At 33.8% G+C, this 27,469-nt stretch overlaps 1 protein-coding gene across 1 annotated transcript in view; it reads right to left on the bottom strand.

Moving 5' to 3' along the window:
- CCDC178 (coiled-coil domain containing 178) overlaps window positions 1-16,223 on the bottom strand; it is a 113,888-nt gene extending 97,665 nt beyond the window's left edge. Inside the window, 7 exon segments of the mRNA XM_026841456.1 lie at window positions 3,561-3,694; window positions 5,652-5,872; window positions 8,787-8,987; window positions 10,303-10,415; window positions 12,094-12,128; window positions 14,161-14,285; window positions 16,150-16,223. Of these exon segments, the coding sequence (XP_026697257.1) occupies window positions 3,561-3,694; window positions 5,652-5,872; window positions 8,787-8,987; window positions 10,303-10,415; window positions 12,094-12,128; window positions 14,161-14,285; window positions 16,150-16,207 (887 nt within the window). The 5' untranslated portion in view covers window positions 16,208-16,223.
- Window positions 16,224-27,469: the final 11,246 nt, after the last annotated feature.

Raw genomic sequence — 27,469 nt, forward strand, 5'->3', positions numbered from 1 at the left:
GAAATACAAACATGTTGACTGTGACACTTTTTAATCTTAGAGGCAACAAAATATATTTACTATAAATACCTCTAATGTAGTGTCAAAATTATGCTGAACTCAATAAAAACAAGACCAAGAAATTCACTGGAAAGGTCAGAATCAAAAAAGAAAAAAGTCAGAGATGCCGACAAAAGAAAAAAGTCAGACAGAGACACTTATTCCTCTAGTATTGCTAAGCTATCCATTTTATAGGAAAATACATTTTTTTTTTTACCCTACACTGACTCAGGGAGACAAGGACAGTTTGGATCTTATTACAAGTGCACAGACACTTTATGAGTGCAAGACTGGAACTTCTTGAGCAGTAACATCATTTGAGTAAACACATGTCATCCAGGAAGCCTTCTGCTCCCACTAATCCGTTTCTGAAATAAAGTTGCCAAGATGTTAGAATCTAAAGAAACTGTAAACGATACAACCTACCCCCATTATTTTAATCAGGTACAGCTCTTCACCATGGCATACTGAGCACCATAAACAGTAAGCAAAACGATCACACTTACTAATTCTAATTATTTCTTGAACAAAGAAATGAAGAGAAAAATCTAAAACCAACAGAAAACAGCTATAGCAGCTATGACCTCTTCTTTATGTCCCTCTGAGAGTGAGTCCCTTCACAGAGGGAACCAAAATACCTCACTCCCAAATTCTACTGTGTGCCTTGTTTTATTCTATCACATATTATTAAAGCAGTTTACATACAGGTTAAAAAGTATAACCATTCTTCCTATTTGGTACATCAAATAAAAAGGTCACTTGCAGTACCCTAAGCTCTCACAACTACTCAGTTATTTGAGGATTTGGTTTTGGCCTTCATGGCAGACAAGCCTATAAAAGATATTCCACTGAAAGAAATGCAGGAATTACAATGGCCTTGTGTGTAAGTATACTGGTTTGGACTGGGATACAGTTAACTTTCTTCACAGTAGCTAATATGGTGTTATGTGCTGAAAACAGTGTTGATAATACAGAGATGTCTAAGTGCTTAGACAGCATCAAAGCCTTTTCTGCTTCTCTCACTGCCCCAACAGCAAGCAGGCTGGGCATGCACAATAAGTTGGGAGGGGACACAGCTGAGAGAGCTGACCCCAACTGACCCCAGGCATATGGCCATATGACATCACTCTCAGCAATTAAAATGCAGGGAGGAAGGTGGGTTGTTCATTCAGAGTTACAGCGTTTGTCTTCCCAAGTAACTGTTACATGTGAAGGAGTCCTGCTTTCCTGGAGATGGCTAAACATCTGTCTGTCAACAGGAAATACTGAATTAATTCCTTATTTTGCTGTGCTTGTTTGCAGTTGTCAAACTTTCCTTACCTTTACCATTCTGATTTTCTACTGCATCCTGCTTGGGGAGAGTGAGATAGTGGCTGTGTGGGGCTCAGCCACCTACAGGGGTTAAAACATGACAATAAGCTATTCATAACTGCTTACTTTCTGTCTTTTTAGAAAGTCAGGCAGTATGCTGCTGGCCTGTAAACATGAAAAATCACAAAGTTTATTTCTGCTAGTAACAATTTCTAGAATTTGATGTTTTCTTGACAAAGATGGGTTGAAATGTGGCATAAGATTCTTAAAAGTGTAAAGATGAGATCCATCTTTGGTAAACAGACTTTCACTGAGAAGAAGTGAATAACAGTCCTTACAGATATTACATCTGTGCTGGTGTGAAGAGTAGCTCTTGTAGTTCACAGTCATATTTGGAAGCAGAGAGAAAGACTGTCACAGCATTCTAGAATCACCCAGCTATCTAGCAGACACAGATGGCCCATCTCTTTGAAGGACCTACTGCTATTGCCACAAACTTTGTGAAGTCTGAATTCCACTATTAGTCCAATAAACATAATCCTCTTCTACAAATGATCAGGAAGTATTTTGTGTTCATAATACTTCCTGTGAGCTGAATGGATCAGTGCATGGGAACAGACATTCTGCAGTAAGAGAACCACAGTGTCTTAATTTTGAAGAGACAGAACAACTGTAGAAGAGATATGGCACTAACTTGAGATGATACATGGATCTTTGCATAAGACACCCTAAGCCCTCATTTGTTTAAAAAATAAGAAATTCTGTAACCAGACACTCCTCTTCAGCACTGTAGTTACTCCTTTACTGCTCTTAGGCAAACTCATAAAGCCAATTCTTCTTATAAGGATGATCCTTGAAAAGAAAGAGCAGAGTTAGATGGAACAGTCCCTGGTAATGGTTTCTCTGGATGGGAAATTAACATCTACTGAAATGAGCTTACTAAAGACATGAGTTTGCACGTACATCTCAACCATTAGCATTAGTCTTGCTGCCTTGAATGAAGCATCAGTGAGCAGGACAAGTTTTCATCCACTACTGTACATCAAGGCACTTTCTAACATCAGGTCCCTGGAATACCAAAATGGTGCATGCTCTCTTAACTCAGGTAGTGCATAGCACAACTTGAATTATGGAAATGGCATGTAAGTTCCTAGTGAACCTAAGTAGTTCTGAATGAATAGGCTGGACCAAATTTGATGACTTACTACAAAACATATATACTCGATAATTACCATGCACAGTTTTTTAAATACTTGATATTTGAAGAACAGTTGCTGTCACATGGCTGCAGTATGGAAACATCTGCTATTGCCAGAAAGGTTATCTCAAAAATTTACTGATGTCTTTCAATTATGCCTGTAAATTTTCCTCATCTCAAGTGAAAAAGAGCCACTGTGACTCTTGCTACTTTGCCAAATAAAACCTGGCAACTAGCCATAGGCATATGCAGCAAAGTCAAGTGCAACCTCCTACCAAACATGAAAATACTTGGTATTCTTGTTCTTTAGCATAGTTATTCTTGGTACTGACTCTTTGTATGTTCAGCAACAGAAAGGAGAGATTACTTGCAGGTGACTGGCCATTAGCAGTGTCCTACTGTTATTATAGCTCTACTTGATAATTCAAGGGTTATTAACCTGACAAGAGGTTACAGTGAGGGAACTGCAACATAAGTCATTGTCATACAGAACCTACCTTGCAATCAAAAAGGTATAGTAATTTTGCTGGTTTGCTAAAAAAAAAAAGAAAGACAGGGTATTTTGATAAGTTAAAAACTTGAATGGTGTTTGCTAGAATTGTTCTGGTTAATATGTTAATTAAGTTATCATTATAACATAACTATGGTACTATGGTAAGTGTTGACATCCACTGCAAGTAATTTGTGCAGTCAGTAAGAATGATAGCAAAATGTTCTGTCAAAGGGATTAAAAATTCATAAATAAGTAATATAACGTAAAAATGGCATGCTTAAGGAGTCAGTTCATGGAACTTTCCATTTGGGTGTATTTCCAGACATCATCCCTTCCTTATTCCTCTAATGTAAGCTAAGACAAACAAGGTCAGCCCTTCTTTTATATATAATTCTATTCATTTTGATTTTAAAAAAAAACCCAGAACTTAAAATTATTTCTAAAAGCAAATTTTATATAGTTTGATTGTCAATATTAAAATTAACAGAACATTATAATACCATATTGAATAGCTCTTACTTGTATTGACTCAATAGCATCTCGGCATATTTCATTTTCTTATATATAGATTTTATCTTCTTTTCAGATTCTTCACCAATTGTCTTTTGGATTTCCATGAGTTCACAACTAACATCACTATATCTTTTTGACGTCTAAGAAAATAAAACAAGTTTTCTGAAAGATGCTATATAAGAATAATAATTTCAAGATTTGTCTGATTATTTGCAGTTTAAAAATTGAAATTCTAAGTTGAACTAGTACTTTGTGATGTCATACAACTTAACAAATTCTGCATGGTCTGCAATAGATACAATCATAGTGATAGACAACAGAATGGGTCATAAAGTTGCATAACATAAAGACATGTTAGCAAGGCTTTCACTCTGTTACAAAACTTTGAAGTTATTGAGAAAAGGTGGCTACTTCCATGGGAAGATAGTGACCTCTGGAGCAGAAAGAAAGAAATAATGTTGAAAGAAGCCACTAAGGTTTCACTCAGTATTCTGACAAAATCATTGCTTAAACATCTCCTGGAGGATGTCCAAACCCAACAGTCACCTATGTAAAAGAAGGGCATGAGAATGCAGACAATGAACACAATTTTCAATGGTATAAATACGATATTTATATTTAGTGTATACATAAATAGTATAGTTCCTAAGAACTCACAGATAGGGATATGCATGTCTATGGTCTCTGCTTTTAAAATATTATCACACATATAAACACATAACATCATGACATAAAATCTTTATTATAATCTAGCACATCACAGCTCAAAGAAGTTCTCTGGATATTAAAAGTTAGAGATTCAAAACAAAATACTTGTTTTAACTGCAAAGAAAACTAAGTATCAGCTGGATTTTTAAGGCCATGGGAGGAAAAAACCCTCTGAGTAACAAACAGCGTATAAATTAGAGCACAATGTCATAAATATTTTATTTGACAATTAGAAATTTTGTTGAAATGAAATATAAAATAAGCTACAGTAACATCAAAATCTATCTTCTTATGATATGTAGTGTCACTTTTTGGAAAGAAAGAAGAAAAAACCCTTGAAAAAAAAGTATTTATTTAAAATAGTCTTTAGAGAAAAATATTTCAAATCTACTTTCTGAGTTGTATTTTAGTACACGTCACTATTTTAACTGCATACAACATATTCTAAGACATTAATAAGAAAAAAAATACAAAATAAAAACTAAAATAACCAACTTGAATTTTAATTAGCCAGTATTTTGAGCATATCTCGTAACACTGATAGAAATGTGAGCTTTTCGTAGGTCAGAACTAATTCATGATAATTTTAAAAGGATTTTGACATGTTTGTTGCATCCTCAAAATATGAGTTCAAAATAAAACAAATTAAAATAAACAATATTTATTAAGAATCATCTACAAACAAAATACTATCTTTAGTACCTTGAAAAATAGATTAATCTCTAGATTTTTATTTAAAAGTTACTACAGAAAATATATAGAAAAAATAATAATAATTAGTACTAAAATCTGTAATTGAAGTAACACAGTATCATTCCCCTTTTAGACATTAAACTACCTACAACTTCACTACACTTTGAATATTCAGCCTGACATTACCCACATTAGGCATTTATTATCAACAAACAATAGATTATTATCTATATTATTAACAATAAATACTATCAGCAAATAAATTGGGAAAAATATACATCAGCAATTATTTTTAATTAAATCTTACAAACATTTTTTTGACAGCTTCTAACATCTCCTCATTCTGGAACAAACGCTGATGTCTGTGAGAAATCTGAGAAGAATCTATGCAAATATCAGATACGTGCTTTCTACATTCCCCATGAAAAATCCCACATGAAATCAACTTACAAAGGTATAATTACATTTCATATATGCTTAAGAGACATTTATTAAAGGCCGACAGCATTATCCTCCCTGGATTCTGTCTGCACAGAGTGCCTATACGTAGCTGTACAGGCACACAATTTGCAGCCTTTGTGCACAAAATTCAAAACGGACTTTGGTACTTCCAAAAGACTGCTGTCATCTAAAAGGTTATGTACCTGTGTAGTGGAACAGTTCTAAAACAAACATCTTCACATTGTTTGCATTTACCTTTTCATATGCCAGTAACACATCCTTCACAGCTTTGCCCTCTAGATTCAGCTTTTCTTCCAGCAGAGGGCTGTGTTTCTTCATGAAGTCCATATCCTCCTGAATCTTTCTGTTGACTGTTTCTATGTTAATTATTTGGCTTTATACTTGTTGCAGCTGACGGTTTTTACAATCAAAATGCCATCGTAGTTCCAAGGTATCTTGAATACACATTTCATATTCTGTTAAAAAGATAATTAGCACAACAAAATCTGAGTATCTGAGTGACACCATGAATACCTAGTGAGATTAGGAAATATGTTGTCATAATACTAAGTGTAAGATTTGCAAAATTTGCTGTAAACTACTTTGAATGCCAAAAGAGGACATTGGTGACAAAAAGACACCACCAAATACTGCATTAGAAGTGGAACTGTTTTTAAAATCATACTTAATAATCCTAGTAGGTAATACAAGCAAACCTTCAAAGTGAGGGGTGGTTTTGTTTTTATGATGGAAATTAAATCTTTTAGCCTTAAGGCATATCTAGAGCAGGCTACTATAACACAAGAACAACTCTACTGAGCTTCCTAGTCTCCAGCAATAGACACATGTGGATGTAGAGGAAGACCAGGGCAAGTATAAATCCCACATCCTCTTAATATGCCAACTATTTTCAGTTCAGGGATACTGCCTGAACTAAATGTGGCTTCAGAAAAGCTAAACTAAAGATACAAACTCAAAGCTAACAAACAAAACATTTTCATGTTCCCACACAGAAGTATGTCGGTCTTAATTCAGTTTGCTGCATTTACTTTTCTGACTTTGGCATAAATTCCTGATGGGTCTTTACAAGAAAATATGTGACTAGGCCAGTGGTTGCTGAATGACAACACATGTTTTACTTTGCTTAGGAAAATAAACTTTACGATATGGTATCCTGCAGCAGCTGATGTTCTATATGGAAAAAAATACTGGTACGAAACTAGGGAAAGTAAAGTAAGATTATCAGATAAGAAAAAAATCAGAAAATATCTCAAGTGCAGTAAACTTTGCCATAAATTTGAGAAGCACATTTTACTGAGGAAAAAAAGGCTCTCTAGCTCTGAGAAGTAGCTGTGGAATTATTCAATGCAATCCCTTAACAGCTGATAAATTTTGCTGTGTTAACAAGACATAAATCACAAATTTACAAAATTGTTATTTCATTGCTACTAAAAGTTAAAGCAACTTTGTATGTATAAGTGGCTTTTCTACATGATACTGATACCTAACACATGAATGTGTTTTACACTGGATTTTTGCTATGTTTCAAAGAATGTAATTTTTGGAGATAGGTTATGTCACTGTAATGAGCTGGATGAGCTACAGCACATAGATGCAGCAATAATGGAAATCAAGGGAAGTCTGAAGAAATAACAGGATTCAGTGTCTACTCTGAACGGGTCATGCAAACTCTTAATTAAGAATCTCTTGGGCTTGCAATACTTAGATTAGGGATAACATCCCTGAGGGTCTATTTCCTTTATCCTCAATTCGATTTTAGCATAATTTTTGTCTTATAGGTAATATAAAAAGTTATAAGCCTGAAAATTATATATTTACTCTAAGGACACAATGTCATACTGATGTAGCCCACTGATAAATCAAGGGAGAAGAGTTGGTTAATTTTCACAGCCAAACTTCATGTTGGTTGTTTTTTTTGGTTTTTTTTTTTTTTTTTTGGTTTTTTTTTGTTTTTTGTTGTTGTTGTTGGTGGTGGTGGTGGTGGTGGTGGTGGGTTTTTTTTATATATACTTTATCATTGCATATATTAACAGAATTGAAAATGTGTTAATTATATTCCAGTATTCCAAACTTTTAATATTTATAGAAAATGCTAAACAGTAAAGTAAAAGCAACAGCAATGTATAGCAACACACAAAAAATGATTTACAGATTCATCACTGTAGGTAAGTACATCAAAAAGTAAAAAGTAACATATCTGCAGCTCAAATCCTGTGCTGAAGAATGAAGATTGTATTATCAACCTTCTCTTCTTGCAGTTCTTTACTTCTGTAAAATTGACCTTTCAGTTGCCACAGGATCTTCTCCTGAATGCAGTTTCTAACTTATCAGTGAATCTTAATTCTGATTCTTTATTCAATCTCCTCTGTTTTCAGGGCATCATAAATTGTCCTTCAGAGGCCAACTGCTTTTAAGGAAAACAACCTCTGCAAAATCTTCCAAGTCAAGCATTAGCCATTGGCTAAAATAAACAAACATACATTTTTCTCATATACTGTTAGGAAAGTGCACTATTTGACATTTTGCCTTCTAGGGGAGGGAGGGGGAAAAGAGAGAGGAAAAACCCCAAGCATTTGCAACTAAATGACTCCTGGCTTGCCTCCATTATACGGTAATTTTCACTCAGTGTTTACCCATCAGTGAACACAGTTATGGAAGACTCTTGCACTGTCACCACACTCTGGATTGTGAGGTATTTGTCAAAGATTTTAGGATGATGTGCACCAGAATATGCACTAGAGTGCCAGCTGTGAACCTATATTACAAATTCCACAACTTTCCTATAAATTTAGGTTCAGATGGTACCTGCTTCTGACCATGTGTCAGAGGACAAACAGCAAACAGCTGCTAAGTAGCTGCCTTTTTGTTTTTTCTTTAATTCTATTGTGTAGATGTCAGTTCATCACAAAAGGTAATAGTAAATGTCCTTAGAATCTGGGATTTCAAGAAGACCTATCAATGGTTACATCAAACAATTCTTACTAAATATGTAAGTACTTTATTCAAGTTTATCACATTTTAAATCTTTCTCAAAACAAATTTAGGGGTTTTATTTGTGGTTTAATCTATGGTTTAACTCAAATGCATTATTTTATAATTCTGTTTCAGCTTCTCATTCCTTGACCCGAACTGAGTATTTATTATCATCTTAAGAGTGTCTTGTCTACTCATGCTATTTCTCAAACAATGCTGAACATCCCACAGGACTTTACATATTTTTTTTCTGGATATATATTCAAGCATACCAAATTCATGAGTAAATATTGTTCTCTTATTATGATAAATACAACTATAGTCATATCATAATTCTTATTCTTGGCAATGAACTGAGTGAAAAATAACAAGTACTTTTAGTTTCAATACCAATACCTTTTTGCATGGCTGCGGGGAGCTTCTGAAGCCTCCGAAGTGACATACAATCAATTTTCATGCCAAGCTTTTTCCTCCGCTGTTTCTCCAACTCCAAAGCTTTTTCTGCCTCCTCACAATCAGCCTCCAGACACTTAATTAGCTCAGTAACTTCCAATAGCAAAGCTTCTGTTTCCTGCTTCAAGGTTAATGTCTTGCCATCTTTAAAAATATATTAAAACTATTTTTTATGAAAGCTTAATGACATGCTCTTTATTTCAGCTTCATTCTCAGCACAAAGTTGGCCTTTTCACATGGATCACAGTAAGCACAAATGGTTACATTTCTGTCTTTAAAAATAAACTATAATTATTTCTTATGAAGGTATAAACATATATTCTTTATTCCAGCTTCCTTCATAAAATAAAGCTAGCCTCTTCACATGTATCAATGTAAGCACAACTGGTTACAAACAAAACTTTCTCATTCAGTAGCCTTTTCCTCCAGCTCATTTCCAATGAAGAGTGCAACAAAAATATATTAATACAGATGGTACAAAATTTTCATCTTTGCTTTGTTGCTTGGGTAAGTGTCCAAATAATAGTACAAGTACCTAATTATCTCAATTTTGTTAAGAATACTTATTTCACTTTATTTTCCTAAGTATCATTTACTTCATTAAAGTCTTTGGAGATCTAAGAATATTCAGTGTAGTATCTCAACAGCACTGTTTTACTCACGATACACACAAATCATCAATTCATTCTGTGAAATGTGGCTATCAAAAATGCCTCAGTTATTTGTTTTGATAAAAGATTCTTTGAAGTCATCATCCATTGTCTTGATCTTTGAAAAAATGGAAATTACATAAGCTGCAGAGTCCAAGAAATTTCCATTTTGATTCCACAGTCAATAATTCTCTAAGTTATTTTTATTAAAAACTGCAAGCATTAGAAAGAAGTACAACTACTTAAAATCTGGAGTGAAATTTTGGGTTCATTGCTATCAACAGAAATTTTATCATACAATTTATTGCAGACGGGACTGCCTCAGGCTAGTAGTACAAAGGTTGTAGATTGGCTTAAAAGAAAATTGCAGACAATCTCTTTAATATTTAAAACTTAATTAAAAAATATATAATCTGAATAAAGATGCAAACTGTAAAAAAGAGAACTCTCTGTTGGGAGTACATTATGAATAACCTGTAACAGCAATGCAGTTATTTGTTTTACAGAAATTAAATGAAAAAAACCCTAGAATTTCCAACAACCAACATAACTAGTTTAGCTGGTTCAAATCCAAGATGGGTTAAAATGAATCTAAATACAGAAATGTAAATTATCTTCCTGCAAACATGATGATTTAATAGCCCTTAATATAACATTTAAAAAGTGTCTTTCAGCTTGACAGATGATACACACAGATTTCAAAGGATACTCATATCATTTACATAAGACATAGAGCAGGCAACAAACAACTATTATTACAATTGCAAAGCATATACTAAATGAGGATAAGTAACTCTCACCACTGAGACTATTATGAAATATTTTTTCCATCACAGATATACCAGCTTCTTTAAAATCCAGCTTAGTGGATACTGATAACCAGTTATCTTCAACGGATTCAGCACTCACCTGTTTTGTTATCCTGTAGACAAAGGCCACTGTCGATAAAAAATTTTAGACTGAATTTAAATTAGCATTGTTAGATAAATATACTTTCACTAAGTCAAAATTTCCTTTCTTGAATACTACACATTTAAATGCTGGCTAGTTAAATGGAATAATTGAAAGTCATACAGAAGAATTATTAATTGTACAGCTCCCATATAAATGCTTTTCCCGTTTTTTGGGGGGTTTTTTTTAGATACAAGAAACAGATTTCTTTACATCGTGTACTTTAAAAGATCTTCAATTTTTGTCCTCATACCCAAGGATTTGCCAAAGAGAAACTGTTGTAGAAAAGCTGTTGCTCTTTCCAAGTTCTGAATATACAGGAGCACTACATGTGATACTTTCCAGACTGTTCTAAGTGGCAGAAGCATTTAGTGCTTCTTAAGCACTAGTGCTTCTTGTCAAGCAAAGCAGCCAGGACAACAAGCTCAGTGCATAAGATACATTCTTCTCTTCAAACTCCTCTTTTAATCTTTGTAATTAGAACTACATCATAAAGTAGCCTGCATCATGAATAATATAAACTCACACATTCAGACTTATTTTGTGTACTTTCTCAATACTTGGCTTTGTATTGTATTGTATTATATTGTACCCTAGGCTTAGGAAAAGTCTGAGTTCTTTAGTGTGTTTCAGTCAATACGTAAAATGTAAAAAAAAACGTGCATGACTTTTACATTTTAAAATTACATTTTAAATTTATAACCTTTAACAAATCTGTGTATTATCTAGATGTCTCCAGTGCAAACATATCTAGAAAAAACAATTTTTCAACTTGTTTTTTTAACTTAGAAATTATATTCTGTTTTGATTTTAATAAGCATCCTCTCTCGCTTTCTAACTTTAAAGACACAAAGTTGCAGACTCTATAGTGTGGTCCAAGGAAATTTGTCACTCAAACACACAAAAGTTTTTTGAACTAAACATAAATAAGTAGATGGCAAACTACACTGAAAACACAGAAGTCACGCATTTAATAAGAATCTTAAGAGTATGAAGTATAGGAAATCCAAGAAAGAAAAACATGTAAAAAAATCCTGTTTTTTTTCCCATCTTATTACAGCATGTGACGTAGAAATGGCCATTTCATTTAAACTTTTTTCCTTTTTTAATTACTCGTCTCCCTGTGTCTAGCCAAGCTGAGAGTAAATTTGATCCTCTATGCAAATTCAGAAAATTGTATGCACGTATTTAGAGAACTTCACAAAGATCAGAGTAAGTATGCAGAAACATTCAGAATGTTTATACATCACATTGCAACCCAAAACTTAAAGCAATGAGAGCTTAAAAGAAGCACCCTTAGTCAGACACCTGAGATAACTGGTGGATTTGGCACAATTTCAGAAGTATCAACTGTTACCAACAAAAATTCATCACTTAAGTGTGTCCTGAGACCTGAAATCATATTGAATCTTTGAAAATTAAACACTAAGTAAGAAAGATATGAGAAATTCTGCATAAATACTTCTGGTCTTCTGAAGTAACTAGATCCTGCAGACACTAAGAATGCTTATTTTAGACGCATTCTACATTACAGAAGAAACTCCAGTTCACAGAGCAGACTCTATAGCCAGACTAACACCTCATCAAGTAATTACCTGACATAAAAACAAATGCCTTATTTTCTATGACTTTGTATATACAATTCTTACCACAGTATTTTCTCATCCTTAAACACATAATTGTACTGCAAAAGCAAAACATAAACTCCATTATATACCTCAGATGTTACACACTTTTTCTGTTTCCTAACAAAAAGCGTAATAGTCCACTTAATTTTGTATCATAAGAGGATCTAGTTACTGTACATACAGACGAATGCTTTTCAACATTTTAAAATAATTGCAAAGTTTTTGAATTGCTAAAAACTGCATTTCCAAATGGTAATAAAACCTAGGATTTGTACATACCTGTTATATATTACTCGATTTTGTAGAATGCTTTTTAAAAATCCCTTTTCACTCTTAACCTCCGTATTTCTAAATCCCAAAACAACAGCAGAGATTCTGTCTGAACTTCACATGACTTTTCTTCATTAGGGCTATGTTTACAACAGTAAATTAAATACTGCCAGGGAAATTTTCTGGACCCAGCAACATGATCACTTATAACCATTAAACTGTTACTAAATCTTACAACCTGCAGTAATGGAAATTACCACATTCATAAACCATTCCCAAACTGTTTCCAACCACAGTTCAGAAACTGGAAAGGGTCAGGGACCATTCCTCAAGGGCAGTGTGCATAATGTCTATGCTGTTCTGGAGAGTAAGAATTTAACATATTATGGATATGAGGTTTTCCATGTAAACTGGACACAATGCTAGTAACACTTAATTTACTAGTAGAAGTGTAAATAAATTCATATATAGACAAGTAAAATCCAAACTCCCTGTATTTGTAGTATAACTATTTCAGTATATATGCTTAATTTTGACTTTTAAGAGCATTAATTAAATTCTCATACTATAGCAACCCCACCTTTTCTCCTCTTAACTCGTACTTATAATGATGCTACCATCTAGAGGCCTCAGACTATTTTGAATCTCTGTATATTAAGTAACAAAAACTTAGAAGAGATGTGGAAAACACGCACAAGACTTATAGAAACAATTTAACATTAAAGTGAATAAAAATCTGGACATGTCAGTGCTTATCCATCTAATTCAAGTATACTGATGACAAAATTCTGACATTCAAATAATTTCACTGTTCTCACATTAATTTCAATAAAGGTGAATGAAGCAATATCAAATTTGCTACCAAAATAATGTCTATACTGTAAATCAAGATATGGCTGTAGTTCATGCACCTTGGATTTTTCTAGTATCTATGCTGCAGTTGCAGATATCTCCCTGCAAAGTATTTAACAGCGTTTATGGAATACTAATCTAAGATAGTTTTCCTCATGTGCTGCTATGACAACATTATTGTCGGTATAGGAGATAAATTATTTAAATATAACTTGTCTGTGCAAGCAGCAATCAGATCTTCTTACTACAGTGTAGACATATGCAAAATTTATTAACATTTGGAAAACACTTCTCCAGTAAAAGTGAATTATTTAAATGATACTTATCATATTCTCAAATAAGTTATTAGGAAGATTTTATCATATTGCATTCTTTCTTCACCTACATACCCATTTTTAGCTTCCTTTTATTCTTGATTTTATTCACACAAAATCTATATAGACTAGGAAGACATCATGTACTGCTAGAGAAAGAACCATAACATTTTCAAATTCATGTCTCTCAATGCGAGCATAAAGAAACTTTTTAATTAAGTAATTGTTAAGTACTGTTTAGTAAAAAAAACATTGCTTATTATAAATGACAGAAAATGGCACACAGCTCAATTTGACTACCTATTCAAGATTAGTATAAAAAACTATTTTGCAGACAATTTATATCATTGAAACAACTTGACGCTGTGCAACTGAATCATCACATATGAATTTACTAATCTATATGATATACTGATATGACATTACGATATTGTGGTACACTGATTTTAATAAGGTGGTTTGATTTGCCAAAACTGTTAAGTAAATGAAAACCATATCGTGACTAGCAAATTAATTGCCTGGGCACTATTTTGGAGAGTACATATGACATGAAGTTAAATTTTTATAAAAATCAACGTAGTAATCCTATTAAAAAATATACTTGTTCCTATAAAGACAAAAAGTACTTTACCATTTTCAACCACCAATGTACCTGTTGGAATTTCCCCATCTTTAATTCTAACCCTTGAATGTGATGAATAGCTTTGTTAATACAGGGTAATGGACTTTTTACAAAAGCACAGCTATCTTGTCTTGTGGTGATCCACTTGCTCTTATCTGGAGAAAGAAAGAAAGAAAGAAAGATAATACAGATAGCTACTAAACTTCATATGCAGGCTGATAACAGATTTTCTCATGCCTAATTTTCTTCCTGTAATTTGGAACTTGGGAAGCTTTGGTATTGAAACCAACTAAAAGAATATAACAGCTACATCTATTACTATGCACACTTTTTGCACAAAATGTTCTTACTTTAATAGAATCTCAAATACAAGGAGGGAGAGATTCAGAAATGCTTGAAGAATATGAAGGAATAATTTCAGAGATGAGAGATGATAAAGAGGACTAGGGTCAAAATACAATTGCTCTAATTAATTTTACATAATTAATCCCAAATGAATAGAGTTTGATGATTTTATGCTAGCCCTCAGCAAGGATTTTGCCCAGAGAAAAATTAGTATCAGAACCCAAAAAGGCAAAGGTGGGAGCTAGTATAGAAACACCCAAAGCAAAACAGAGAAAGACACAGAGCCTTAGAGGCAAGCTTAGACTACTTTTATGTATACAAAACTTAGTTATAGCAAATGTTTGCTTCAACCTTATGAATGGATGAAGTTCCAGAACAGTAGTTCCCATGCTGGGAATTTAAAGCTACGTGACAGATATGAACTGTTTTATAAGAACATGCCGATTTCACATTTATGTTTTCTTTAAACTCTCTTAGCCTTATAACCACATAAATAAATGATACTGTGGCACACTCTTGAATGTTAACTATTTAATTAGCACACAGAATGGGAATCTGACTGCAGAGGTCACTAATGAAAGGTGTCAGGAACCTGAACAAGACACTGAAATTTATCAGTAGAGATATTAAAAAGTATAAGAAGCTGTCCTACAAACATGAAACATTAATCTAATTATGTTCAGGGGGGCCCAATGCTTTAATGTGCCTTGTAGATATACCAAAAATAACAGTAACAGTAATAGGGATTAAATCATATACAGTCTGTGGATTTGGGGTTTTAAAAAAAAGGAATAATCTCAGTGTCTTAATTAAAGTGTCAGCCTAAAACATTAAATGCCTGTATGTTACATAAGGCTCTTCTAACTTCACTTTATCATAAACAGCCTTACAGGAATCAAAAAGATGATTTGCAAAATTTTGTTTGAGAAGACAGCCCACTAAAATGTATATCAAAAGCTATTTCATAGGTTCTTAATCTGCTTGCTTCTAAAGCCAGAAACCTTCACAAGATGTCTACACAGTACAGTCCTAACAAAGCATATATAACTGCGTCTTTCTTGTACTCTGAAGCACAACACAGTTCATATTTTGAGATGAACATTATTTTAATTTCACTTAGTTACTTCTAGTCTTATTATTCTTACATTTTACTAAATCAAGATTAATGTTGTTGTCAAAATTATGTTTCTTTTCTTTACAACACTAATGCAACTAACAATACAGCCATTTAAAAAAATGTGAAATTTAAAAAAAAAATTACTCTTTTACTGCTTTGGTCTTCCTTGATAAATGTAAACATTTTTACATGCAGGTCTTCTAATCCCTTTGTAAAAGCAAGCTAGAGTGAGAAAATGGAATTATTTACCACTTTCTTAAAATCTAAAAATTAAATTTAAATTACAAGGGAAATGCAGCCAATTTTGTTTTCAGATAAAAAACTGAATGATCATTAGAGGATGGAGTGACACCACTAAGTCAATGACTCACACTCAAAGTCTACAAACACATCATTTGTATGAGGCTTTTTCAAACAGTGTGCGAAATAAGAACCAAGGAGCACTAGTGTTATATAATATTACAAATACAAAATATAAAACAACTTCTTATGTCTGAAATTTAAGCCCTTCATGAAACTATTTGAAAACTGTATAATAGCAGACATATCTGACAAACCTTGGGATGGCTCATTACTGTCCTTAGAAGAACAGGAAAATGACAGTGTTTCAAACATATTGCTGATAGCATTTTTCAGTCTAATGATCAGAAAAATAATAACACATATACATATATACACATTTTAAAAATTCTTATTTTCATCAGCAAAAGAATGTGTTCCATCAGTGATGTATTTACAGTATTTTTAAAGGTTAGCAAATTCATTTTCACTTTTCCTACTAAGGGAAAAGCAACAACTAAATAGTTGATGTCACCTCAAATTACTCAGTGGATCCTACTTAAGTAATGAAATTACAGTTAAAAAGCAAATAAAAACCAAGACGACCAAATTTTAACCTATGTGATCTGTTTTCTTTTAATTATACAGATTATTTTGGATCCCATCATGACAGTGGTAACCAAGACTAACTGGAAAAAAGTGAAAAATAAAATGGATAATCTGAGATTAATTTTAATTAAGAAACTGTGAATAGAAGGGAGGTCCATAAACCTGTAGTCTCAAACACTGTAATCTCAATCAACAGAAGACAAGTAGATTATTTTCCTCTCTTACATATTTGCATATAAACTCATAACTCAGATTTACTACAATAAACAAAAACATTATTTATATATAACTTAGGTAATTCAGAAAAATAATACTGGCTAAAAACTTAAATAGTTCAGCCTCAGGACATCAAGCTGAGGTAATTTACCAAACTTGTTTATCACCCTTAAAATTCACACATTTGATAAACCAAAATTTGCCAAACACAGATCCAGATCTAATATGCAACTGGTATATTAGAAGCCCACAGTAAAATGTGGTTTCCAACTATTATCAACCTACAAAAAATTACTAGTAGAAAAGCAAAAAAAACCCCAACACCTATATTACAGTCTTCATCAATATAAAATACCGGAAACAAACATCACATAGATGATAGATTTTAGCATTCCATATTCTTGTAAGTAGTACTATTAAAAAAATAGAGATATGTTTATTCCAAACTCTCTGAAATGGAAAATAGTTGCCCAAGAGTCCAGCTGGATGGATAGTCAGAGTAAACAAAGAGCAAGACTGGAATATGCTCTTCACATTCTCCACACCTCAGTTTATTGATCCATTCCAAAGAAATGTTAGAAGAATGTAAGTGTACCAAGCTTGGCAGAAGAAATGCTGCATCCATGGCTGATCTTCTACATGAACTTCTATGCAATGCAGATAGCATTATTGTTCTGTTACTGCAACAAACTAATTGACTTGGAAACTCTGAACAACACCCGCAAACCTTTCAAACTAAAGCTATGGAAAAGATTTCTGTTTATTAAATAAAGTTCATAATACATATAATGGAAGTTTCAAGTCACATTTTCAACTATGCAACTCTCCTTGGGAAATGCATGAAAAATGTATTATACGAGCCATTCTTGCATGTTGTTTGTACATCAATATCTTTTTTTTCATGTTTGGTGGCTTTTTCAATTTTATGAAACAATTATGTCCAATGGTAGGATTCAGTGTTGTTCAAAGAAATATGCCGATTTGGCAAGCAGGAATTTTTAACTGTATCTGTGACAGGATGTCAGCTTCTTGGACTCTGTAAAGTGAAATTCTACTCTCCTAACAGGCTCATCCTGACAGTCAGGCCAGATGGACCACATTAGCTCCAGCAAGGAGTACAAAAGAATCTGAAACTCTTAGTAAATCAAATATGTATTGACAGACAGAATAGCTCTAGAGAAAGGAGGAAAAATGAGAAAAATACTACATACGAAAGGATGAAATCCGGAAGAAAAGCTTAAGCAGCCTCCATTTGTTGTTGCTTATATAGCCAGTAATACATCTGGAACAAGGTATGAACAGACTATTATCTGATATGCGAGCATGTGCTAAGGAAAAGGTAAGAACATCACTTGCCTGATAAGGAATCATATACACAACACAAAAATGCATTTCACTGTACATAACAATATACTGAAAAAAAATATATTAGACAAATCTGCATTTGATTGCAGAAGCATCATTTTAATATGAGGCTTGGAAAAAAATTAGTCAGCATGTAGTTCATTTAGTATCTTTTGAAAATCTTAGCCTCTGTATAAACTATTTATGTTCATAGCTGTAGCTACCAAAATACAAATTAAAAAAATATTTTATATTGTCCTATCCAGAAAAAATAAGCCAAATCCAGTGAATTATCACTCACAATTTTGTAATATATAACTCTGACCTTCAGGAAGTATTATCGTGCACAAACTGTTTTACAGAATTCAAACTAGCTTCCTCACCCTGACAAAGATAACCACTACATTAGTCATATTACTACAGTATACCTTTTAAAAGTCATTGTATGGTATTCCATAAAGAAGGGAAAAAAAATCATTGTGAATCTTTCAGCAGGTACATTTTTATATATATATTTATAAAAATAGATGTAATTTATATATATCATTAAATATGACTAAAGCTAAAGTAAACACACAACATTTTAATTACTTTCTTGGTACTTTACCATAACAGAAATAATTTGTCAGCTGCTAAAAATAAATTTCTAATATCTCAAATAGAAGGATGAGGAACTAACAAAATTTCTGTTAAAAGCAAAATCCTCAATACATTTTTTTCAATTAAACAGATCAGAATCCAGATGTTAGAACTCCTATCCACCTAACATAAGCTAGTACTACTATTTCTCATCATAAATGCCATTCCTCAGGAAGAGTCTTGGGATATTCATAAATATGTTTCATAAAAACCTTGTTCTATAAGAACCTTTTTCTCATCAACTCCCATACTTACCTCTTCACGAAAACTCTAATTCACTATTAAGTAAACTAAGTGCAAATTGAGATTATCTACCTCATAATTACAATAGATAGGGCCAAATCACAGAAGAATTTTGTTTAAAATGTTCTCATTGATACCTGCTTCACTGTGACTTTGCCATTTGTACTGGAATCTTTCCTCCTTCCCCAAAACACAGTCAGCATAAATAAAAATTATAAACTAATTCATAGTTAAAAGGAGCTAACATTCCATGAATAATCTTCATTTTGTTCTATCATTTCCTGATCTCCAAGTGTTAGCTTTCTGCAAATACAGCATTTTACCATTTGGTTTTAGGGTCCTAGAATTTCTTGCAAAATTTCTGCCTGTCTTCAAATGATGAAGTGAATCCTTTTAACCACTGAAATGCAGTCCAGCTTTACTTCAGAATGCACAGAAAAAGGATTAATGTCCCTGAAATTACTCCCCCAAACCACAATTAGTGCAGATATTTCAAAATGGTACACAGTGTTGCTTAAATAGCAGTTTGCAGCATTAAAATCTGTTCTAGTGATAGTCAGGTCTCACACTTGAAGACAAAGCTTCAACGTAGAATTTTATAGGCTGCCTCATATAAACCACCAACTCTAATAAAAATATTAGAACTATTATTAAAAGCAACAAAAGACAGGAAAAATTCCTTAGGTTCTTTGTTGTATTTTGTTCCTTTCACAGGAACATTATCCCAAGAACTTAGCCTATTATACCAGTCACTTTAAGCTTTAAGAAGGGAATTAAGATCAAATAATGCACTCTCAAAAACTTCTAATTGTATCCAAAACTAAAAATATTATAGCTGAGATCTTACTATGATCATATAAATACCTGAAATTGTTCTGCATCAGAATCAATTTATTATTTTTTTTCCCCAGTATTCCTGGGAATTTTTGTGGTTCATTCCAGCCAGATAGTCTGTAACTCAGAAAACTTAATCCCTATCCTTTTTCTTCAAATCTTAGTGCAAATATGAACTCTAACCAAACAAGAAAACCCACAGACAATTAAATAGGATGAAAAACAAGGACACTGGAAATCTGTAATATGTAAATTAATTAAAACAGGCATTCTGCGCCATAGTCATGAATGATACACTTTTGTCTCTCTACATATATTCTTGAGTTCCACCTTTCTGACATGAATCAGGACAGAGGAATTATACTTCTACCAAGTAGTACTGAGAAAATAAATACATTAAGATGAGAGCTGCTCACATTCTCCAACATGGGTTCACATAAAACATAACTATCTCTGACTAAAGGTGCTATCTAATCTACTATTTTAGTGTCCTTCCTCACATATCCCTAGTCCAGAAACAAAACAATAGAATTACTATTCTCTTCCTTATTCCTGGGAGGTCAAAGAGACCTGACAGTAGGAACAATCTCCCTGCTCAAGCTATAAAATTAATTCAATTCAATTGTTAGAAATGAGCATCTGAAATTCTATTACCACAAGAATCATACAAATATGTTTTAAAGATGATTACTACCAATGTTCATGTTACTAAGCATATTAGTTATTTGATCTGTCCCCTTACACATAATTAAAATATTATGTACTATAGCACAATTTTTGCAAAGATTATTAAATCTTAAACCTACCATCTTCCATTCTGTTGTATATGTCTAAATGAAATACAGTGAATATTGGTTACCATAGTAACCACAGAACTGAAGAAATTTAGTTTTGGCATAATTGCTGCATATGTTCATACAAATCACATCTCTTATTCTGAGCATTAGAAATGAAGACACTTTTGAACTCAATTTTTTAAAAATAGAGTAATGAAGAAACAAAAAATTAGATCAAGTATTTATAGACATAACACAACATATTCTTGTTTAATTCACTCATTCACTTTTCTTTTACAATTAGAGAATATTTTCTTGCATTCCATTAAACCATTTAGTTAAGTACTGTTTAAGTTATCTTTTTACTTATTGATAATTAAGCCAGTTCTGTTGTTGTCATTAAACTCAAAATACTATTTTAGAATAATAAATACATTATTAGTCAAACATCCAGAAATGGCTAAAGAAACTTCAGCAAAAATAAACACCCTCAACAGCCTGTGACAAACTTATTTTGTTTTTTTACTTGCAATGAGATTCACACTGAATAAGGATAAATTTATTTGTTTCTTCAGTTTCAAGAAATAGTAGAAAAGGAAAAAGCGCTCTAGGCATGCTGACACTCAGTCTTACAACAGCATAATTTTCTCAGCAGCATTAAAAAACACGCATTCAGCAGGAACAAATTAACTCAATTCAACCAGCCTGTGAATTAGATACAAACTTCTCTCCACTTCTTTATCATCTCCCAGAATGAATCTTTGACGTCGAAAAAAAAAATCCCAAGCCCAAAACAAACCCACAACCCCACAGGCCAGATGAACAAACAGAACAGTGGGTTTTCTATGGTTTTTGTTTCAACACTAGAATTCTTTCATCCTTTCCCTTCTCTAGCTTTGTTTGCACAATAATTTTGTCTGGTTCAGCTGTTTCAGAGTTACCTTATACTTAGCAAGTTCATTACCATCAGTACCTTTCATTTTAATATTCAGAAATACAAACAAAAATAATTTCAGAAAGAGTTTGGTAATGCAGAATAGATAAACAGACAAATCCGTTAAAAACAACACAGATAGATCATCTCTACTTGAAAGATTTAAGTCTTGGAAACAAAGTATTTTCTTAAACTGGCACATACACTGCACAAAAATCTGTAATCCACCAATACACTACCACAAAGAAAGGCATAGTAGAAGTCCAAGAATTTGTTTAGCACACAGTATCATGCTTCTAGCTTGAAGTACCAACAATATAATTTTTGTTTTACCTTATATCCTCGGACCTTCCTGGCATGAATGGGTCAAGGTCTTAATGAACTTGCCGAACCGATCAGCCCAAATTTTGAAGGATATAACAGGTTCTCAAAAATATGAAGATAAAACAGGAATAATGGATGAACGAACGATCACATTATTTGAAATAGTTGCTATCTATTAAGTAATGGTCTCAGTGTTGCAAAGAACAGAGGAAAAAAAACCACTAAAACCAGTTTACAGCATCCCCATAACCATTAGAGTCGGAAAAGTCTGGTTTTCCATGGATTTTTGTGCAACATTCCCTCACAGAAGCCCAGCTCCTCTCAGTGTCACTGAGCCTGACCAACCCAGCCTCCTTTGGTATTCCCTTATGGGCATGTACATAGGACTGGTTTGGAGCTTGGCTGGCTAACCAAGAGATGAGTCAGTCAGCTTACTGCTACCCTATAGAATATGTAAAGGGCTAATTTATAACTCCTTTCTATTTGGGTCGTTCTTCCTGTTACTTAGCTGCCCATTTTCATGAAACCTAAAGAATTTAACATATTTGAGACTCCTACCCATCTGTCAAATCTGGTTGGAATAGACAAAAGCTACTGGAGGACAGGCACTGGCAGACCATATATAGTGACAGGGCTTTGTTTTCTTAGATGTATCAAAAAAAACCTTGGAGGCTGCATAAAGTGACTGCCTCCATTTATTTCATAATCTTTCCATCAAACTATTTTGTAGGGATCTTAAACTTCACCGTTTTAGAAGTAACAGGGATATAGGAGACAAAGACAACACCTTGTATATGCTAAAAAACAAAGTACAACATAGAAAAAAAGCCAAAAACAAATGAACGAACGAAGTGTGAGGGTGCTGGGAATGGTAAAGAAAAGCCGGTGGGATAGGGCAGTCAAGGAATGAAAAGTGCTTCCAAGGCAAAGCTAGAAAACGTTACACAGGAGGAAAGGGTGTTATTAAAAAGATACAAAGATAACAAAGTAAATGGGAGCTAAAGGGGAAAAAAAAAGAGACTTAAAAAGCCTAGCTGCTAAAACTGGATTGGGACAATATAAGTAAAAATTACAGAGGATCTGTAAAAGAAAAAAATAAATTGATTATTTAATTAAGCACTTAGAATTGCTCACAATTCCATGATAGAGAAGAAGTGGTCCAGCTAGGTAGAAACTTTCTCTTTAGTAATGACACAAGTGTAGTAGAATGTGAAAACTGATTACATTTGCAAAATACTGCCTCCATGGATTGAAAAGTCCAAGGCAGTTTCAATTAAATCTAAGCCATTTCTGATATATGCTTGTCAAATCTGTTATAAAATCCTTTAGTGACACTTTCTACCACATGTCTAGGCATGCTTAAATCAAACTTAACCATCCTTGCCATTAGTTAGCCATCCTAATGTATAATATAATCTCCTTGTTGTATCTGTATGGACACAGAAAATAATAGATTGCCTTCCTCTTGTAAACAACTTCTTAAACATTTGAGAACTGCTATCTCTTTCTTTCTCTACACTAAACAGACCAAATTCTTCTAATTTTTTTTTTTTTTTCACACACACACCCCTGCCCTAGAGATTATACTTTCCAACTCTTTTTCCATTCTCCTCCTCCAAGTTCTCCCCAGCTGGTCCAGGTCTTTCCCAGACATACATCCTAAAGAGGCCACAGCCTTCCAGCTGATGCCTCACCAGTACTAAGAAGAATGGAAGTATTATGCAATGCTTTTGCTTTCATACCCTGATACAACCCTTGCTTCTGTCACAACAGCATGATACTGGTTTTCATGTTTAGCACTTCATCCTACAGCTCTTTTGCTGTCCTACCTGGCATTGTCTTCTCCGCCATATAAATTATTGCTGCTTATGTATAGTACTTTGTACTTGTTCTTACTGATTTACATGCTACCCTCTGACTTCTCAAGACCATTTCAAGTTTCAAATGATCCTATCCGCCAGAGTGCTTGCAGCTTCTCGCAGTCAGACACGGTCCCCAAATTGAGAAAGCACGATGTAGTAAGCCCTTGCTGTCAGTATTATTCAGATAGTACCTCCACTGGTCTACAGTTCCATGCATAAGACATGGTTTGTGCTTAACATGCCAATATTATGCTCTTTCAAAGAAAAAAAATGGAGGAAGAAACATTTTAAAATGCTGATACATCTCTATTTGATTTTCCATTTTAAGCTGTATTTTATTACTTTGTGTTTCAGAGGGACTTGAAGTTAAATAGTAATTTTAGCCATTATGTATATTATATAAATAGTTTAGTTGCAAAGATTAGAGAAACAAAATTAGTTGTCATTTGGCAGGATCATACAATCTATTTAAAATAAAAAAGGGAACACAACACACTACTAAATAACATGAAATTGCATCTGTGTGTTTTCTAGTTTAAAGAGAAGATCTTGCCAAATTCCAAATCGAGTGCTGAGTAACTATAAACACATTCTTTTTCAGTTGGACTAAGATGTATTTTGTGGCACTGCTCAGATCTTAGCAGCTAATTAATTCCTGATGCTATATAGAAGTTATGTGTAAAAAGAAAATTAATAGAAAAATATTTTTAAATTATACAGTCTCAGACTGCTTTTTTATAATGATTCAACATTAAAGACTAACTTACACAATATAATATAGCTACATTGAGAGTACATTCTTGTAGCTGTCCTGCAATATAACCTCAGAAGGTGACATCTTCAAGACAAAGCTCTGCATAACAGGAAAATTTAAAAACAAGCAAACAAACAAAAAACAACAAACAATAATAACAATAAAAAAAGACTACAAAGTCCTGTCCCACGGGTAATTATAATTAAGGAATCAACAAGCTGAGTGGAGCTGCTGCTTGCCCAAGCTAATTCTTTCTCACCATCTACCTTCCAAAGTGTGACATCCTATGCCATAAAACTTTTTATCTAGGAAATGTGACTGTCACCTTTACCTGGTGATTGTGCTCCATGATTGAGTAATTCAACTTAAATTTTCAAACAAAGCTAAAACCACAGTAAAATTAATAAATATATTTTTCAAATACTTTATATGAGATTTATTACACATTTGAGCAAAAAGAATGCAAGAAATGGGGGTTTTTGCTAGATTTATTCTGTCTCAATTCTTCACCACAGAATTGTTCTCAAATACATAACACCATGTACACAGTTCAAAGGTCATATAAACACCCATTTTTTGCTAGAGAGAGAGTTTTAATTTCTTATACATATGGACAGACTGGCATAATCCTTAGTGTCTTTAGTCTCCTCAGTGGGAGTGATCCACTATGTAAGTACAAAGCCCTTTTAGATGCATGTAGTTAGCCTAATATTAGGGGAATTACTGTAATTCATTATCTACCTCACCACAGTTTGTGGCACAAGTTTTCTGTATAGACAAGTCCTTTGAAGTTAAATAGAAGAGCCTAAGTGATCCAGATTTTCTCAGTATTCACTGTTTAGTTGTTTCTCTTTTTGCTTACATACTAACTAAACTCAATGCTGTGACTATTACAAAAGCGTAACAGTATACAAAATCAGGAAGCCTACAGGAAGTTGGAATGGATAAGTAGACTTCTATATTAGGAGATTTTTATCACTTTACAAATAATGTAAATTTTTTGTAAAATTTACAAATTTTAATCATTCAATTTCCATTCCTACTCCAAACCTTCTTTTAACATCAACTGTAATGCTCCAGTAGACATCTTGTAAATATCAGGGAAAACAATTTTACTGTAATTTAGGTTTATTTCATGAGAACTTCTAAAGTATCTTAAAATATGCTAGCAAATATATTGGGCCACTATTACAGTATTAACTTTTGATGTTAGTGTGGATATCTTCCAAATGATAATTTAATCCAAAACTCCATCAAGTACTGAAAGAGGAATAGGAAATTTCTCTGCCTCGTGTCCAAAGTGAAATAAAAGTTCTAACATCAGCCTTGAAAAGAGGACACTTTCCCTCATTCTGTCTTCATGTCAACAGTTTCAGATCTACCTGTCCTGTTATGCAAGGTAGCAAACCTGAAACAACCATCTAGTGTGCAGTTAACTGCTACCATTTTTAACTCCATCTCAACTCTTTATGAAAAGGCTTACAAAAGGCTACCTATAATGCAGACCATCATATCTACTTCTTAATACCAGATCTTAAGGTCAGATGAACTCTAATCTCACATAGACTGTATGCTCTGAAAAGATGAGAGCATTTACAAAAATTTAGAGCCCCTCAGTAGGGAAGGAGGCTTAAGAGACATATGCATCAATTTTGTAGATAACAGCAGTACCTCACTAGATAGCCATGCTGCAACTCCATGAGGAATAATCTTAAAGGACTGCAAATATAACACCTCCAAAACCTTAATAAATCTCTGAAATCCCAAAAGCAGATTCAAAAAGGATCTCTTGTGTTAGCAAACATATTCAGTTTCCCAATCAGGGCAATTTGAAAGAACACGACTAGTCCCAAAATGATCACATACTGGATTTTCATTTGGGATCATGACCAAGCCCTCAACTTCCAATATACATCTCAGTATGATCAATACAGAAAACCACCTACAGTGCTTTATATTTTATTTTTTTCACATATTTCCTCAATGTATTCACCTAGGCTCCTGTGAGGGAGTGTGACCAAACTTTACAACCCTATAAGCTGTTAAAACAAGTCCACTAAACCTCCTCCATCATTAATTCCCGCATTTCTCGCTAATTATTTTCACAAAGACATAACAAGATAGAAATTAGAGGTCAATCATCATCATTGTAGTAACAGCTACCTCCTCTTTCCACAAGGTCTTCAAAATTTCTTCAAAGTCTATTCTACCTTGGCATGGTGTTATTATGGAGTGAAACAAAGTTATTCCATGCTTCAAAAAAAAACCAAACCCCAAGAGCTTTTGGAAGGAATGCTGGAATAACTCCCATATCAAGTCCTTCCATGTTTTCTAGCCTTATGCATTTTGCTTTTTATTTAAAGAGGGGGGTAAGAAAAGGAGACAGAATAATTACTACACCCTCTGAGGGGAGAAAAAATGACATTTTTAATCAGTCTCCTCTTCAGTAATGACACATCACATTCTTGAGCGTATGGGAAATGTTTGTTATGTATCTGAAACCTGGAAAGGAAGGCTTATTAAAACTCTTTGAAGTTATGTATCAGAAAGTTTATTGCATTCTTTGAGCCAGTTAAGAATAACTCAGTAACAAGAGGGCAGAGCCTGTTTAGGCTTACAGCTGAAAAATCGGATCTCCCAAAGATGCTTTAGCTGCCGCATCAAGCATTGCAAGAAGAAATTCATTGCAAGAAGAAAAGGGGATTCATTCTGCAAGCCCCAAGAAGCCATTCTGACTGAACCTCTTGCCACAGCAGAGATGCCCGAATGCTTCCGCAACGGGGGACGCGCCCTCTACTTAAGCGCTTTCCCAGGCTTCAGTCGGACATCCCCAAAGGTGCAACCTCCTGAAGACAAAGGCAGGTACTCTGGCCGATTCTGCCGCCACAATGTAGTCAAGGCGGAAGAACTGAACGCGTCCCCCGCCGCCCCAGCCCACTGCAGGGAGCGGAGCTCGGCCCAGCCCAGTCCAGCCCAACCCAACCCAGCCCAGCCCTGCCCTGCCCAGCCCAGCCCAGCCCGGCCCTGCCGGGGCCACCAGCGACGCTCCGAACCGGCGAGAAA

This window comes from Athene cunicularia (assembly GCF_003259725.1).
Source record: "Athene cunicularia isolate RWA chromosome 2 unlocalized genomic scaffold, athCun1 chr2_part1, whole genome shotgun sequence".
NCBI classification, from domain to species: Eukaryota; Metazoa; Chordata; class Aves; order Strigiformes; family Strigidae; genus Athene; species Athene cunicularia.